General features: G+C 48.5%; 2 protein-coding genes and 1 long non-coding RNA gene across 6 annotated transcripts in view; 1 reads left to right on the forward strand and 2 right to left on the reverse strand.

Moving 5' to 3' along the window:
* Positions 1-2,738, reverse strand: part of LOC107322335 (uncharacterized) — a 3,927-nt gene extending 1,189 nt beyond the window's left edge. Inside the window, exon 1 of the long non-coding RNA XR_014936915.1 lies at positions 2,296-2,738. This is a non-coding gene — a long non-coding RNA (uncharacterized LOC107322335). The remainder of the gene's footprint in view (positions 1-2,295) is intronic.
* ARMC7 (armadillo repeat containing 7) lies at positions 2,714-5,311 on the forward strand. 2 transcript variants are annotated; one of them, XR_004309234.2, is made up of 4 exons: positions 2,714-2,907; positions 2,986-3,129; positions 3,591-3,980; positions 4,863-5,311. XR_004309234.2 is itself a non-coding variant. In XM_015880256.3 (3 exons), exons 1-3 carry the CDS (start codon positions 2,841-2,843, stop codon positions 3,926-3,928), a joined length of 549 nt encoding a protein of 182 aa, XP_015735742.1. In that variant the 5' UTR covers positions 2,714-2,840; the 3' UTR covers positions 3,929-4,182. The 2 variants fall into 2 exon arrangements, 1 of the variants encoding a protein (XP_015735742.1); XM_015880256.3 differs by lacking the exon at positions 4,863-5,311 and having other exon boundaries at positions 3,591-4,182.
* Positions 5,301-12,612, reverse strand: JPT1 (Jupiter microtubule associated homolog 1). Of its 3 annotated transcripts, none has more exons than XM_015880258.3 (5): positions 12,428-12,612; positions 10,068-10,210; positions 9,369-9,463; positions 8,794-8,821; positions 5,301-6,282 (listed from the first exon to the last, which is right to left on the reverse strand). In XM_015880258.3, exons 1-5 carry the CDS (start codon positions 12,481-12,483, stop codon positions 6,134-6,136), a joined length of 471 nt encoding a protein of 156 aa, XP_015735744.1. In that variant the 5' UTR covers positions 12,484-12,612; the 3' UTR covers positions 5,301-6,133. The 3 variants fall into 3 exon arrangements, 2 of the variants coding, with proteins under 2 accessions (XP_015735744.1, XP_085379363.1); XM_085523237.1 differs by lacking the exon at positions 12,428-12,612 and adding an exon at positions 11,313-12,150; XR_014936900.1 differs by having other exon boundaries at positions 6,004-6,359; positions 6,421-8,821.
* Between the last annotated feature and the right edge of the window lie 2,247 nt (positions 12,613-14,859).

The raw sequence follows: 14,859 nt of genomic DNA on the forward strand, positions 1-14,859 counted from the left end.
TGCTTTAGTCTCAGACTCACACCAGCACTTTCATTACTGATGATTTCACTCAAGCATACATAACACCTATATATTAAAAAGAAATCTGGGGGGAAAAATACAGTAGGAAAAGTTGGTGTTAACTCTCACATCCATGCAGACTTTAGGCTATAAGAGGCTTTTCCCAACATGCTCCTATGAGTTACACTTGTATCAGCCCTTCAGAAGAGTTCCTGCTCCCACAACTCAGAGGTATCTCCATCAGTAGTGTTTTGCAATTACTGAACCAGTGTGCAATTCCTGATAAGCATCTACTTCAAAAAGATTACTAGTGAGAGAGATACAAATCTATTCTCTAGTCCCAGGTTTACTACTTTTGGAAATGCAGTTATGTCCCATAACTACAAACTAAACAGGGACTGGTGGCCCCTCAGCTTACTGAGGCTACTGCCATTCTTCCAGGGAAAAGAGGGGGCTTCATCCTTGGATCAAGTCTCAAGCCTGTTCTAGTCATTACAAACAGAACAGCTAATCAGCTGAACAGACTGACACTTCTCCTTTCTGTAATTCTTAAATCTGAAATTCTGTTCACTCTTAATTATTTCCCAGCTGTACACAGCAGTGCACGATAACTTAGGATGGGGAGTTATGAGAGTGCTTTATGGAGCTGATCTTTGATACTCCCAGACTCAGTGCGAGGGCCATTGGAGTCTTACACAGAGGCTGAGAGGTCTCTGGGAAGACAAACATCAAACAAATCCATCCTTCTCACTTTTTTTCATCTTGTTTACTAAGAACTTCCTCGCAGCCTTACAGAACTTAAGCTGCCTGAAAACAGTTATCTCCCCTGGTTATTTACACATACCTTTAGAATCTTCAGGTCAGAAACAAGCCTCAGATGGAAAACAGATAACACTTTAAGCTGTGTTTCCACAGGTAAATAATGAGACTGACCTGCCATAACAGAGAAAACCAGCTCCCTCCCCTCCTACCTCTCCTTCCAGCCTGAACTCCCAGCTGCCTTGGGCAGGAGCTCAGTAACGTGTAACTGAAGACATTGGGCACACTGAGCATGCAGCGGGTAACAAACATTGCCCCTCAGTACATTAATACTCAGTCTTAAAGAATCTTGACGCCCAGAAGAAAAATAAAACAATAAAAATTCTTGCCACCAGTTTATAGTTGTCCCAATACGTAGGGCAAGCACAGCTTAATTACCACCTGTTTTAACATCTACAGACAGTGGAATAACCCCGGACTTAATGACTGACAAACACTAATGCTGCAGCCAGGTTACAAACCTCTGACAGCCAGCAGAGCAACAGGAAATGTCAGGAGACAAATAACCCTCACCCAGTCCCCTCACACTCTTTCCTGCTCCCTCTGTCATTAAATGTATCGTTAACTTTGCGAGCTAAACATATTTTGCAACAAGCACCTTTTCCTACTGCTATGAAACATTCACCAGGAAGTTCATTTGAAATATTGCAAAACTGTGAACCTTATAAGACTCAGATAGTCTGCCAGGGTAAATCTTGGAAAACTTTAATTAAAAACAAAACAAACAACAAACAAACCCAAAAGGTCACGGCAAACTTATGTACTCTAAAACACCTCAGAACTGCAAAATCACTCAAATGAAGAGTTTGGCAAAATTTGCAGACCCAGTCAGTAACTGCAAGAAAAGAAACACACCCACCAGAACCTGAAATTGACCAAATTCTAACTCTGTTGAGATATCAATGGGCACCACTGTCATTAGACTACCCCTAAGGCTGTTAATACCACAGCTATGCTCAGGCAGCCTGTGCAACATGGAAAAAATATGGCCCACATCACCCCAACAAACAGCCTGAGCCAGGGGGCTGCTGCCAAGAGATGGTTGTGTAGGACCAGGAAAACTTCCTGCAGCATTGCAGCACACGGTGATGATCAGATGCACTCACAGTCATGTAAGCAGCACGAGCACAGCCTGCAGCCCTTACAGAACATCTCTGCAGACCACAGACCTGGGAATGTTACCAAACTCTATGGGACAGCTCAAATTAAATGCACAATGTTCCTCACATCCGTTAACCAGCCTGGATTAGACTCAAAACAAGACAGAATCTATAAGCAGCAGAGCACGCAGCTCGCAGTGAGGTGAGCAGCAGCGCTGCAGTGTGACCCGCAGGGTGCAGCTCTCAGGGATGCACCACCTGACCAGCACGGGCTGTTCCTAAACGCTGCTCGCAGTGAAATCACTGCAGGGGACAAAGTTCCCATTGGTTTTGTGCTTGCAAAGTCCTACTGACTGCCCACACACACACACGGTACCTGGGAACTCAGCGCTGCATTTTCCTCCTCCAATACAACGCGCTCCTCCCCTTATTGCTCAGTCCCACTGTCCTCAAACACTTCTGTCGGTTTGCTTCTCCTTGTTTGCTTTCTCTTCTCTGCCCTTCTCACACCAGCCCCGCTCTGGTCCATATTAGTAATGACAGATGTCGCTTCAAGTGCACTAACACAGTTACAGGCACGAGAAGCACACGCGGGGGTGTAAATTCTGAAGCCTGGGGGGCAAGCAACCAGGTGGCAGGGAAAGGTGAAGAACTGTGCAGAACAAAGGGGGGAAACGATAAAAACACGTGTTTGCCAGATACAGAGTGTAGCAGTGAGATGTGCCTTCACTTATTGACGCACATGAGCTGCCCACAGCCCGCCCCGCACGCGGAGCGCAGCCAGCAGCCGCACCGCCCACAACATGGCGGCCGGGGAGTAACGCCCACAAGATGGCGGCCGCCGGTGTCCGGAGCGCCCAGTTGTGCCCCGTGCCGGCGGCGCGGTCCAGCTGATCGGCTGGTTCTGGTTCTCAGCTCGGGATGGAGCTGGGCAGGTTGGAGTACCTGCAGGCCCTCGTCACGGAGTTCCAGGTGACAGACAGCCCAGGTAACCCCGCGTACAAAAGCGAAATCTCCATCTACCACAGCCCCCCTTGCCCCGTTTGACGCGTTGCTTCCCCGGCAGAGGCCAGGCGGCAGGTGCTGGCCAACCTGGCCAACTTCGCCTACGACCCCAAGAACTACGAGTATCTGCGGCAGCTCCAGGTGCTGGACCTGTTCCTCGACATGCTGACGGAGGACGACGAGACCCTGGTGGAATTCGCTATGGGTGAGCACAGCGCTGGGTGCGCCCCGATGCTTTCCCTGTTTCTCTAAAACACAGGTAACAAACCGGGGAAAATGAAAATAAACGCTGCAGCCACACGGCGCCATAAATGCCATCACTGCACTGAGCTGGACAGGAGAAAATAAAAGGCTACGTAGGGCAATTAAAAACCCATCATTTAATTCCTGGTACCTTGAAGACTGATTTCCCCCTTACCACTCAGGGAAACTGTCTGTGCATGTTGCCTTAAGAAAAGTAGTAAAGATGGAGTGTCCGTCTGCAGACAACTCAGTGCCGGCACCGCACAGGTCAGGGCCCAACTGCTGGTACCAACAGACGGAACGTGCTCCGGCTACTGCCATTCGTTCCCAGATGAGGTGCCCTTCAGAGCGTGGAGTGTGTCCGGATGAGGCTGCAGAAAGAATCTGTCTTGCATGTGTCAGATGCTTTTTTCGCTATTTCAGGTGGTCTTTGCAACCTGTGCTTGGATAAAACTAACAAAGACTATATCCTGGAGGCCAATGGGGTAGAGCCCATAATAAACTGCCTCTCCAGCTCCAACGAAGAGACAGTCATGTCAGCAGTCACAGCCCTGATGTATCTGACAACGCCGCAGTCGTGCCAGCAGACCACAGCTCTCCCGGTGGTGGAATGCATGCTTCGCTTCTCCCTGTCGGCCAGCAGAAGGCTGAGCAACCTGGCCACGATCTTCCTGGAGGATTATTGCACGCCCCTGCAGGTGGAAGAGGCCAGGAACCTGAGCAAACACACAGCGGTGGGGATTCCTCTCCCGAAGGATTGAAGCTGTCAGAGCAGCTTGGAGCTGCTGCGAGGAGCACCCCCTGTTTGCTCAGGTCTGCACCTAATGCTGAGTAGGTCAAGAGTGTGATGAGAACAGTAAAGCAGGAAATCAGACTAGCATTGGATTTTAGTTAGTATTGAAAAGGACCATACAGCACTGTAACAGGCCAAGAACGTGGCTGAAAATGGAAGCAAATATTTTAAATAAAAAAGGTGATGGCTGCTGTGCAGCTCTGAACCAGCTTACAGGTATAACCCTTATAGCAGTTACTTTCTCTGCTCGGGTTATTGTTCAGCTTGTATCACTTCCAGTTCCTGGCTGATTTTGCCACAGCTTTCCAGTGTCAACTCAGATGACTTTGAAATGACCCAAACTTCATCCCTCCTGCAGAAGAAATGCGTTTCCCTGCCCTGGTAATTTGCAATCCTATTACATACCTTTGGTACTATACATACTGTCTTATCATCCTGCCCTAGAACAGGTGATAGCTATCCCATAGGTCAGGAAGCAGAAAGCTGTATTTCTCTCATTACCACTGGTGAGAAAGGTGCAGGTAGGAAAAGGGTTTATGGCATTCAGGTTCACAAGAAAAGCCTTTTCTTAATAAAACATTAACGGAGCTGTTGTGTAAACAGTTCTGTGTAAGCTCGTAAATGTTCCTGTACAGCTCTTGCAGCGCAGCCTCTGCTGCTCCCACTAATGCACGTGGGCTGGGAGTTGGAGCCACTTTGCTCTCCTTTTATGATCAGCCAATCGTGCAAAAGGTAACCCGGAGCCAGGGCGGCAAACTGCCCAAAGGCATAGAACGGGGTGGCCCTTTACCACGGTGCTTCTGAAAGGCTGCGAGTTCCAGAGTTCTGCTTTCTCCCCCTCCACTCAGCTCAAAACACGCCATAGTGAGCTTACACCACACCCTGCTGTTTGTCTTTTATAGTTATTCTTCATAACATCACTGCGGCTCCGGCCGCACCAGGATGAGGCACCGTGAGGTGAACCCCGCAACCCCTGCATGAAGCCGAGCGGCCCCTGGCGGCACCACGGCCCCGAGCGGAACCTCCGGCCACAAGCGGGTGGAACTGCCGGCCCGGCCTTAGTGCGGGGCCAGGCGGCTCCGCTGTGCGCTGCGGGAACCTTCATCGGACGGCTCGGCGCGCTCCAACTGCACTCAGTGTTTAGGAGCTGTAACCTGCTCCGCTGCTCGCTTCTTTCATAAAGCAGATGTTGGACACTTCACACGGAGGCAGCACGTGGTGGTGCCCCATCAGCTGCACTCACGCTTCTGTTCCGCTCCATCCCAGCCCCGCTCCATTAGTGCAGCACAACTGAGAGCAGTGCAGAACCAGACCCACAAATAAAAACCACGCAGGAAACATTGCTTCAAAATGTCTATATTATTTACTGTAAGCAACAGTCCAGCTTCGTGAAATTACAACACACACTTTAAAGGATGAGGCTTTCACCCCATGGTCAAGCACCAGCATGATCATGCACAGCATTGAATCAGTTCTAAAAAAAAGAAAAAACCGCCCCGGAATTTGTTCTTTATTTCTACGATCCACTCCACCTTCACCGAACAAAGCCCAGTCAATGCCCTCCCAGCCTCAGGCCAGGTGACGCTGCTCATCAGCCACTATTTGGCACATACCCTGCTTAAAATGGTCCAGTATCAATGTATTGTAAAGGCAGCATGGTGTACACTAACCACTTCAAATGGCACAGCAGGGCTCAAGGCATTCACCCCACACAGACAAGGAGTTCCTTTGGATCCCCACAGTTCACATGTGGAAGAAGGGATGGCTCTTGCTGATCGTTTGCTGGCCTCTTTAACCACGTCTCTCGACCCTCGTACAGCGAAGGGGTTCTACAAACCTCAGGACAGAAACCCTCTAAGCACACTTAGGACCAATCTACTCTCCTTTCAATTACATTACTATACTTCATAAAGCTTTCCCTCAAGTCTATCACTAGAAAACACTCATGTAACTTCCAGCAGATCTAGGGGAAAAACACAGGACAAAAGTGGGAAAAAACCTTGATCTCAAAAGACAGGGAAAAAAAAAAAAAAAAAAAAAAGATGGAGTACATAAAGTGCTTCTTTTTAATTGAAAGAAATTCGAGATGTACAGTCAGGCTCACGAGCATGGGGGGGGAGAAGGGCAAGAAACAGACACAAGTTCAAAACAGTCAGGAAAGGAAAGGAAAGGTTTAACCAAGGACTAGGCTGGACTTGCCACCGGGTGGATTTCTCCTGGATGGTGCAGGTGCTGGTGCTACTGGGCTGGGAACAGGTGCAGCAGGCAGGGATTTCTCTTCATTCTGACCTGGGGCAGCCTCTACATCAGCAACAGTGTTTTCTAGAAGAAAAAAAGCTTTTTTAAGGTGTTTGATGTGGATGACGAAAGGCAGAGGGTCTCTCTGGCTCAGGCAGCTCCTGTGAGTTCATCCCGGCTTACAGCCACACACACGGAGCTGCCGTCACCTGTTGGCAGGACAGGCTTCCAGCCGCCTGAAATTCTGCTTTTCAGAACTCCAGTGCCTTCAGCTGAGTCTTAGGCACTTGAGAGCCGCATTCTGCAGGCTGCTATTGGGGGATCCCAGCAATTCTGTTCTATTTATTTTTTAACCGACAAGCAGCTACAATCAAGTCTTGTACCTGGTGTGCGACCACCCTAATAATCCAATAATCCTAACTCAGATCTGAGCAAGTGCTGGGAATGGAGTCACAGAAGCATCAGTGCTTCTGAGGAGGAGCTCACACTATGTTTCCAATTTGTTAGAGGGGAGAATATCTGACACTTCTGAGGCTTCATGCAGAACAGACCAGGGAATGCAAATCCATGCATGGGTGGGCTCAGATTTACATTGCCTGGAAAGCACGTGCCAGTTTCATCTATTTTAAATAATTCCACAACCACCACAAGGGAAGACAGGACACAGAAGGGATTATTCACAGGAAGCACTTTAGATACTCTGACAAATAATTTATATATCTACTTCACTGACAGTTAATGAGGACAGTGAGATCATCAGCATCTCACATTTTTACAGAGTAACAGAATTAGTTATGAGCCAAAGGCCCAAACACAGTGACACAGTGACATTTTCTCACCATCAGCACATCTGACTACTTGACAAAATTCAGCCATCACCAGCAAGTGAAGACTCCACTGTTCTTTGCTTCTTCCAGGTCATGGATGAAGGCACCCAATAAAACTAATCCCAGCACCACTGCCCATCTTTCAACCTGAACAGCAATTATGAATCCTACCTTTTGCCTCCTGCTTTTTTTATTTAGCTTCTCATCCACCAGAGATGCTTTTCACCAACGCTGTGGCAACTTAACACTGCTTTTTAAAAAACTTTTGATGCAAGATTTTATCAGAAACACTGAAAACCCACTTGTGACCATCTGAATATCCATGCTTGTAATAATCTCAAAGAAGCCCGGCAGCTAACTCCAGTCTTCACGCAACCTGAGATTCTCTGCTGCCTTCACTAACCCACAGGCACACACACACAGAACAGTTAATACAAAGCTTTAAGCTTTGAGCCTGTGCAGCTCACACACTCTGCTGCCTGCTTACTCAGCAAGCTGAGAACAACTGCGGCCATGGCCACCATTCACACAGTGCTTTGCTCACAGGAGTCTGTGCTTCAAGCAGACTGGAGCACTGTGAGGTACTCAGGATGATAATCTTTCTACTGAACACCAGACTTCACCATCAGGTAATGACAGTCACTTGTGACCATCAATTACGTGCTGATTCTCTTTAGTTAGTCCCAGCAATCTGAGTCAGTTTGCCATCAAGTACACTGCAAACTACTGGAACCTTTTTTTGTACAAAAGGAACTACAGATTTCAAACAAGAAGCAAAAACATTTCTGCAAAAGGTACAAGTTCTCTTCCTCTAAACAGACATGGCCAACAGGAAGTACACATCCTTCTTGACACCTACCTTATCATTTTATAACCAGTTACATACAGAAAATCATTTCCAAAACTGAAAGAGGAAACATCTTTTATTTTGGCCGGAATTACGACACTCAGAGGTGTTAACAGGCACTCTGGAAAACCTCTCACCCTCCCAGCAGAAGTCTGTTTGTGATACAGAGATTAAAGATATCTCCCACAGCTCTGAGGTGTTAGAAGTAACACTTGGAATTACTCGGTAAACAGTCACATTCCACACATCAGGAAGTCAGCTATTCTCAAGGTAAATCTCACTAAGAAGCGATTTTCAGCCTCAAAGACACACAGGAAGCCCTTACGGTAAACACACACGCTGCTAGGTGAAGTGCCTCGGTTTACACTAAATCTGCATTGTCATTACTCACTTCCTTACAAAAAAAAAAAAAAATAAAAAATCAACATTTAAAAAGCAAGAGGAACTGAAAATCTAGTTAATGCAGATGCTTTCAGATGCTACAACAGTTCTTGATTATTTCTGTGAATTGAGTGTTTGCTGTGTGAGAAGACAATAGGACAGAGGTAAAAGCTGAACCTGAAACCTCTGAAGTTAACTACAGTATTTAATTATAAGCTACTATAATATAGTATAGCCTATCAATCACGTAAGTCCACCTTGCCTTCACATGTTTAGATCTTGATTCCAGTTGCTGCTGCTGGCAAAACAAATGAACAGGACCGTTCTCATTTTTAACCCGATGACTAATGGGGCATCCTGCTATTACAACCCATATCAGCACCAGCAATTTCTGCTGAAGCAGTTTGGTCATTTTACTGATCTGACAGGAACAAGAGACAAAACAAGCTCCTCTCGAGAGAGATTTTTTTTCTCCCATCTTCTATTTTAAGTGAGAAAAGTGGAAAATGTTTTTACTACAAGCCTGATGGAGTAACTCACCGAATGTTTCACCACCGCCATCTCCTCCCTAGAAAAGAGAAGAACACATTGTAACTTACAGTTCAAAATGTAATTCTGACAACGCTAAAATTTCCTTCATTACGTGAACAGCTGAGCATTCTCTTCATAATCACTCTGTGCAGAACACAACTTGACACAAAGATACAGCAAGTCCTCTAGTAGCAGCCAAGGTTCCACAATAGCACCAGGTTTTAACAGCGTTGAATCTATGAAAGTTGGTAATTACAAAAAGAATTTCCAGTTGTCAGTACACAGAAATGCCCCTGGGACTGTAGCTGTACCTTCTGTCTCTAGCTTTAATCACGGCATTATGCAAAAGCCAGAGTAACACTAAAAAGCTCTGTACCACTATTGAGTAAACAGCTGGTGTGGAAAGAAACACATCTGATGGTGTTACTAAATATCACGTGCGAAAGGGAACCAGCAACAGTAAGAACAGACTGAAGAACGTTTCAAACTCTACAGTGCTTCCAACTCTGCATATGTCACTGATAAAGTCACATACAGAGAGTGATGCAGCCCGTTACCACGCTCTTCACAGGAATCATACTGACCTTTGGATCTACCACATCTCCACAGGCAACATCAGCTGAATTTCTCTGTGGTCCAGACGATTCAGTGTCTTCCCTGATTTCACCTGGCTTTGTCCCTAGAAGCAGAGATTGATTCTTTGATTGGCTGCAAAATTAACTTACTGGGAAAGCAGATGAAAAAATGGTGTGGCGTGTTTTGCTCTTTTTCCTTCTCCCCCTCCTTCTTTTTTGAATTAAAGTTTTACCATTCAAAGTTTGTCCTGGATCTTTGTATGACTCACAAACTACAACAGCAATTTGTGCAGCTGAGGGCATCACTTAGATGGAAAGCAGGGTCCCATGGCCATCTATATGGGAAATGATCTACAAAATGGAAATGTAATCCCAGATGCAGATACAATGCAAAGCAAAGCCTCCTCTGATTAACCAAGAACAATCATTCCTATCCCACATACTAAGTCACAAGTTTGCCCTACTCTAACGTAATTAATCAGGAGAAATTGCATACGAAAATACACTCCCCCTTAGCTATCTGCTTGCAACAACGCCTAGGTCCAAAGTTTACATATTAAATAAATAGTAATAATAAATCCCATGTTAGTAATCCTCATTTCTAGCCCTGATCTACAAAGCAAGAAGTGAACTCAGGTTTCCACCTGTAGATACCCAAAAATGGATTAATGCATGTCAGCAAACCTGCAAAGAAAGCAGCGTTCTTACCCGATGATTTAGCCCAGGAAGGTGGATTTTCTTCAGGAGTTCCAAAGATGCTGGATGCCATTTTGTTCTTTCGTGTGGGTTGTTCTTTTGGTTCATCAAAACCCAAGGAAAAGTTGGAACCACCACCAGGAGGACGCAGCACTCTGCAGAGAGATGCAGCCTTACAGCCTGCAGCACTAAGCAACTTACAAAGAAGGCCTAATATGCTCAGAGATCCCTGCTGGCTCTTGTAGCTGTATGGGCTGAATGCTGCCAACGTAAACAACATGAGGTGTCTGTATTAGGACCTGGCATTGAATAACTGACACCCACTGTTATGTCTTGAGTGCATAACTCGACCTATAAAGCTGAACGGCTTCCCAGCATTCAATCCAGACATTTTATCTCCACTGCTCTTCTCTTTGGTGTCATTTATCAAGTCTAACAATTCCTGTACTCTGCTCGCACCCTTTCTTCTCTCAGCATCAACAAAAGCTGTTGTCAGTCTTCAGCCTGACCCCATTAAAAGTAAAAAAATATTATGGGGGCATGTCAGAATCCAGGAACACAACAACAGCTGTGAGGTTTCCTTTAGAGAACCCTGTGAAGGCAATTCATCTTCAAACCGTTGGTACAGCAAAGAGTAAAATGTGGCATATGAGCCACAGCGCTGCTTGCAACTGGGCTGCAGCCTCATAGATTTGTTCCATCAGAAAAGCCCTCACCTGGAGGCAGCCTATGGGCGGATGTTACAGACATTTCAGCGCCCAAACACAGCCCAGGTCTAAGTAGGGAAGGGACACGCTCCCGCTTCTAATAGTTTAATAAAAGACTGGAACTATAACAGGTCAGAACTTAACAAGCTCCGTGTTGTTGTGAATACACCAGAATTCAACACAAAGAATTTGCAGCACCACCACAACTGGTTACAGCACTTGGATTTTTGAGGCTTTGTCCCTACTGCTTTGGGGATGCAGCTCAAAAACACTTTCCCAGTCTATCGGACTTCAAGACCACAGCCAGAAAATAATAAAGTGTTTGAAATGGGTATTTACTGCTGCTAACCTGATTTTAATTACAAGATTGGGAGGATTCCAGCCAATTGGGTAACGTATGTAAGAAATCCAAGAACACTCCTACAATTTGCTGCTTCTCCTTTCCAAATGAAGAGATACGAGACCATGATCCTGAATTTCCAGAGCCACTTTGGTGCTCTTTTAATACAGAGATGCCCGTGTATTTCTCAGCCTCATCTGTTGCACTTACCGTGTGAAGAGCACAGTGTTCGAGTGCCCACGCCCACACGTTACATCATCTTTATTTTACTACAGCGGTGAAACCACTGCTCTCCTGACAGCGTAAGTTTCCAAAGACTTAATGAAATTAACAGAAAGAGTAACTGCAGCAAAAGAGCAATTACTTAAACCATTAAATAATCGCTTTTGCCAACACCAGTTGGAGGCTGGCAGGTCTCATTAGAAGCTTCTCCCCGTCCCGGTGTTTGACGTGTCTCAGCACAGGACAAGTTCCCTTTGTTCCGCGCTACATTCGCTCCTCATTCACCGCCGCCTTCAGGCCCGGGCTGCGGAGCCGAGTTAAGGCGTTCCCCCCGCTCCCTTCCCCGAGCACGCTCGGTGCGAGCCGAGTGTTAAAGCGGCGGTACACAATGAGCACAACGAAGCGGGGCAGCGCCGGACGGGGCGCGGGCAGCGGCCGCCACCTCAAAGGGAACCCGAGGGGCGGAATCGCGGGGCGCAGCTCGGGCGCTGCGCGGGGCGGGCGGCGGAGCAGACAATGGAGCGGCTCGGCCCCACCCAACAACGGGGCTGCTCGGCGGGGCGCGGGCGGGGGGGGACGGCGGCGGCACCGAGGGAACGGAGGGGAGAGCAGGAGAGAGGAGGAGAGAGGTGAGGAGAGGAGAGGTGAGGAGAGGTGGAGAGGTGAGGTGAGGTGCCCCCGGGGCGCTCCGGCCGCGCTACGCCCAAGGATTCGCCTCGTTTCTTTGTCAGGAAGCGGCGGAGGCGGCGGCAGCTCAGGGTGGGTCTGCCGAGCTCCCACCCCCGCGACTCGCCCCCCGCCCGCGGCCATAACGCGATCGCGGCCCGTCCCCCGCCCGCAGCCGCACACCAGCCCCACACCCGGCTGTGTCCCCGCTGGGCGCGGTCCGACCCGCTGCTCGGCCCGGCACGTTCCCGGCCCCCGCTCAGCCGCCGCTTCTGACTCCCGGCCGGCGTCGCCCCGAGGCCCGTCAATCAGCCCCGTCCCTCAGCCCCGTCCGTCCGGCCGCTCCGTCACAGCCCGACCCCGCTCGGAGCCGCAGACCCGCCACGTTCCTCGCTAACGGTCCCCAGGGCCGCAGAGCCCCTTCATCCCCACCGGACCTGGAGCTGTTCCTGCCGCTGGGGTCCATGCCCGAGAAGATGGTTGTGGTGGTCATGGCGGCAAGGACGGAGAAGACGGGGGAAGGGGAAAGGGCTCCGTTAAGGCGGCGGTGGGAAGCGACGGTCGTGGGAACGGAGCTCCCTCCCCCTCTCGCCCTGTCCTCGCTGCTGCCGGTGACAACTGCAGCCGCCGCCCGCCCCGGTCGCGCAATTTATAGAGTGCACAAGGCCCGCCCCCCACAGGCCCGCTCATTGGATGGTTCAAACAGAAGGCCGAGTTTCTATTGGGCAACGCCTTGTCACTCTGCCCTTCGGCCCGCCTACTGGTCCGTTCTGAGGCGCCCTGTCTCATCCTCTCAATCTCATTGGTCGAGCGATACGTCCGCTTTACAGCGACTGACTGCCCGCGTGACGGAGACGGCGGTTGGCGATAGGCGGGAGGACGCGCCGCTCACTGGAGCTGCTCCGTGATTGGCTCCGCCGCGCGCCACGCGACACAAAACTCAGCGCGGCGCCGCGCGTGGAGCTGAGCGCGCCCGGCACGTCAGGAGGCAACGAACGCCGACCTTAGAAATACAACGGGGTTGTTTAAAGATGGACAGAAACACATCGCAAAGCGCGGCTTTAACGTTCTAAAGCGTCAGTATTTCCAAGTGACTCCACTGATGTCCGAGGTGCAGGTCGGCCTTTACTCTGCCGGTTCCAGGCGTTACACAGATCGGCACAAACCGGCGCTGAGGTTCATTCGGAACGAAGAGATTTGAGCGGAACGAGCCGCAGCAGCTGAAACAGAACGAGGCGAACGATGCACCTGGAAAGGAGCGCGGACAGCGCATGGATGGATGGTGGGATGGATGGTGGGATGATGGATGATGGAGGGATGATGGATGGATGATATGGATGGGATGGATGGTGGTCGGACGGGGCCTTTCCGTCACTTGGCAGCGCTGTTTCCCAGCCGAGCTCTGGGAGCAGCCCGGGGCCGGCAGCGCCAACAGGGACGTTCTGTCGCAATTGTAAGGCCAGCACCCAGCTCTCGGGTACAGGCAGCAGCTCCACACCCAGCTCACACCGACCAAGGAACGGCTCGAGATGCCGGGATGAACAGCACCGTGTCAGGAGCTGATACATCCGGGTGACCCACAGCTCATTTCTCTTAGGAGCACAGTGACAAACACTAAAGGAAAATTCAGTTTATGACGGAGTATTTCCACAGCTGCCACATCAACTGAACGCTACAGAACGCTTCTCTTATAGTCCTGCACAGCAGTGTTGGTTATAGCTGGGCACAACTCATTTCAAGATGGCCTCACTTTGTCAACAGAACATTGTATTACAAAAGCCCTGCACCTACATTAGCGACAGATGAAGCACCACTGTAGGAATTAATGAAGTCAAGACAGTGTTTTTGAAAGCCTGACTTCTATTGCCCCGGGAAAGAAAGATATTGGACAAGATACAGCAGGGAGCTTTGGGCTAAAAAAACAAACCAAAAACAAGCTGTATGCAGGAGGCCTCACCCTTTCTTCAGAAACCAAAACAAGTCCAAACATCTTTGTTTTGGCCAAACAAAATAAAGACAACTTTCACCTGGGATAAGCCCTGGCATGACATCAAATCAATGAGTTCTGGGCAGTGCTGTCAGTTGTGTGGCCGGGTTGGAAACCAGAGATTGTGAAGTCCAAGAGGAACATACTTTAAATCCAACCTATGGAAGGCACTGAATCCACCCTGCTTTTCTTTTCTCCCCAGGCCTTCATAGCTCTACCTACAAAAACTTTCATCCACAAAAAAAGCAATTTTGACTTTGCAATGTGCCACAAAGTCTGTGAGATCCACGACAGAATAAGAAATTACCTGCTTAGCATTAGATCTATCTACAAGTTACAATAATGGCACAGAAGCAAAATCCTTCCACTACACAGTCAAAAGCATCTGAAAAAACAAAACCCCAAAAGACACCACCTTTCCAATAGTCTACTTCACACGCAATTAATCTAACATTAAATAACTCAATGCCATTAAAACATAAACTGAACAAATATTCGTCCATCGACTAAATACATGAGTCTATCACTTGGCAAAAATCAAAGGACGTCCGGATCCAGCAGACTCAGTACTAGCACATAACAGCTGCTTCTTGAATGAACTATTATGGAAACTATCACCACAAGGTAAACTCTGCTAACGATACCTAAAGGAGCATCAACTGCTTGCAACTACCAGAAGATATCTGAACATTCCTAGGACATTGGAGTGCTTTGGGTCTATTGAGTAGAGTTATATCATCTTTCACGTTCATAGGTTTCATACACTGCAACCTCTCATCTCCTCCGAGAAAACTCACAAACCACAGCTCTGTGGAAAAAAATGATGAAAAACGTCACGGTCGCTGCGTCCCAGTGTGTCCGGGGGACAGAGCCCTTTCCCTG

The sequence above is a fragment of the Coturnix japonica genome, chromosome 23 (genome assembly GCF_054131305.1).
Source record: "Coturnix japonica strain WE chromosome 23, WE-NBRP24, whole genome shotgun sequence".
Taxonomy (NCBI): domain Eukaryota; kingdom Metazoa; phylum Chordata; class Aves; order Galliformes; family Phasianidae; genus Coturnix; species Coturnix japonica.

Bases quoted from the DNA above. Each gene is read 5' to 3' on its own strand.
- ARMC7 (XM_015880256.3), top strand. From the start codon at position 2,841: ATGGAGCTGGGCAGGTTGGAGTACCTGCAGGCCCTCGTCACGGAGTTC. The intron at 2,908-2,985 runs GTAACCCCGCGT...CTTCCCCGGCAG, and splicing joins CCAGGTGACAGACAGCCCAG to AGGCCAGGCGGCAGGTGCTG. The intron at 3,130-3,590 runs GTGAGCACAGCG...TCGCTATTTCAG, and splicing joins CCTGGTGGAATTCGCTATGG to GTGGTCTTTGCAACCTGTGC.
- JPT1 (XM_015880258.3), bottom strand. From the start codon at position 12,483: ATGACCACCACAACCATCTTCTCGGGCATGGACCCCAGCGGCAGGAAC. The intron at 10,211-12,427 runs GTCCGGTGGGGA...ATCTCTCTGCAG, and splicing joins AGCGGCAGGAACAGCTCCAG to AGTGCTGCGTCCTCCTGGTG. The intron at 6,283-8,793 runs GTGAGTTACTCC...TTTTTCTTCTAG, and splicing joins TGGCGGTGGTGAAACATTCG to AAAACACTGTTGCTGATGTA.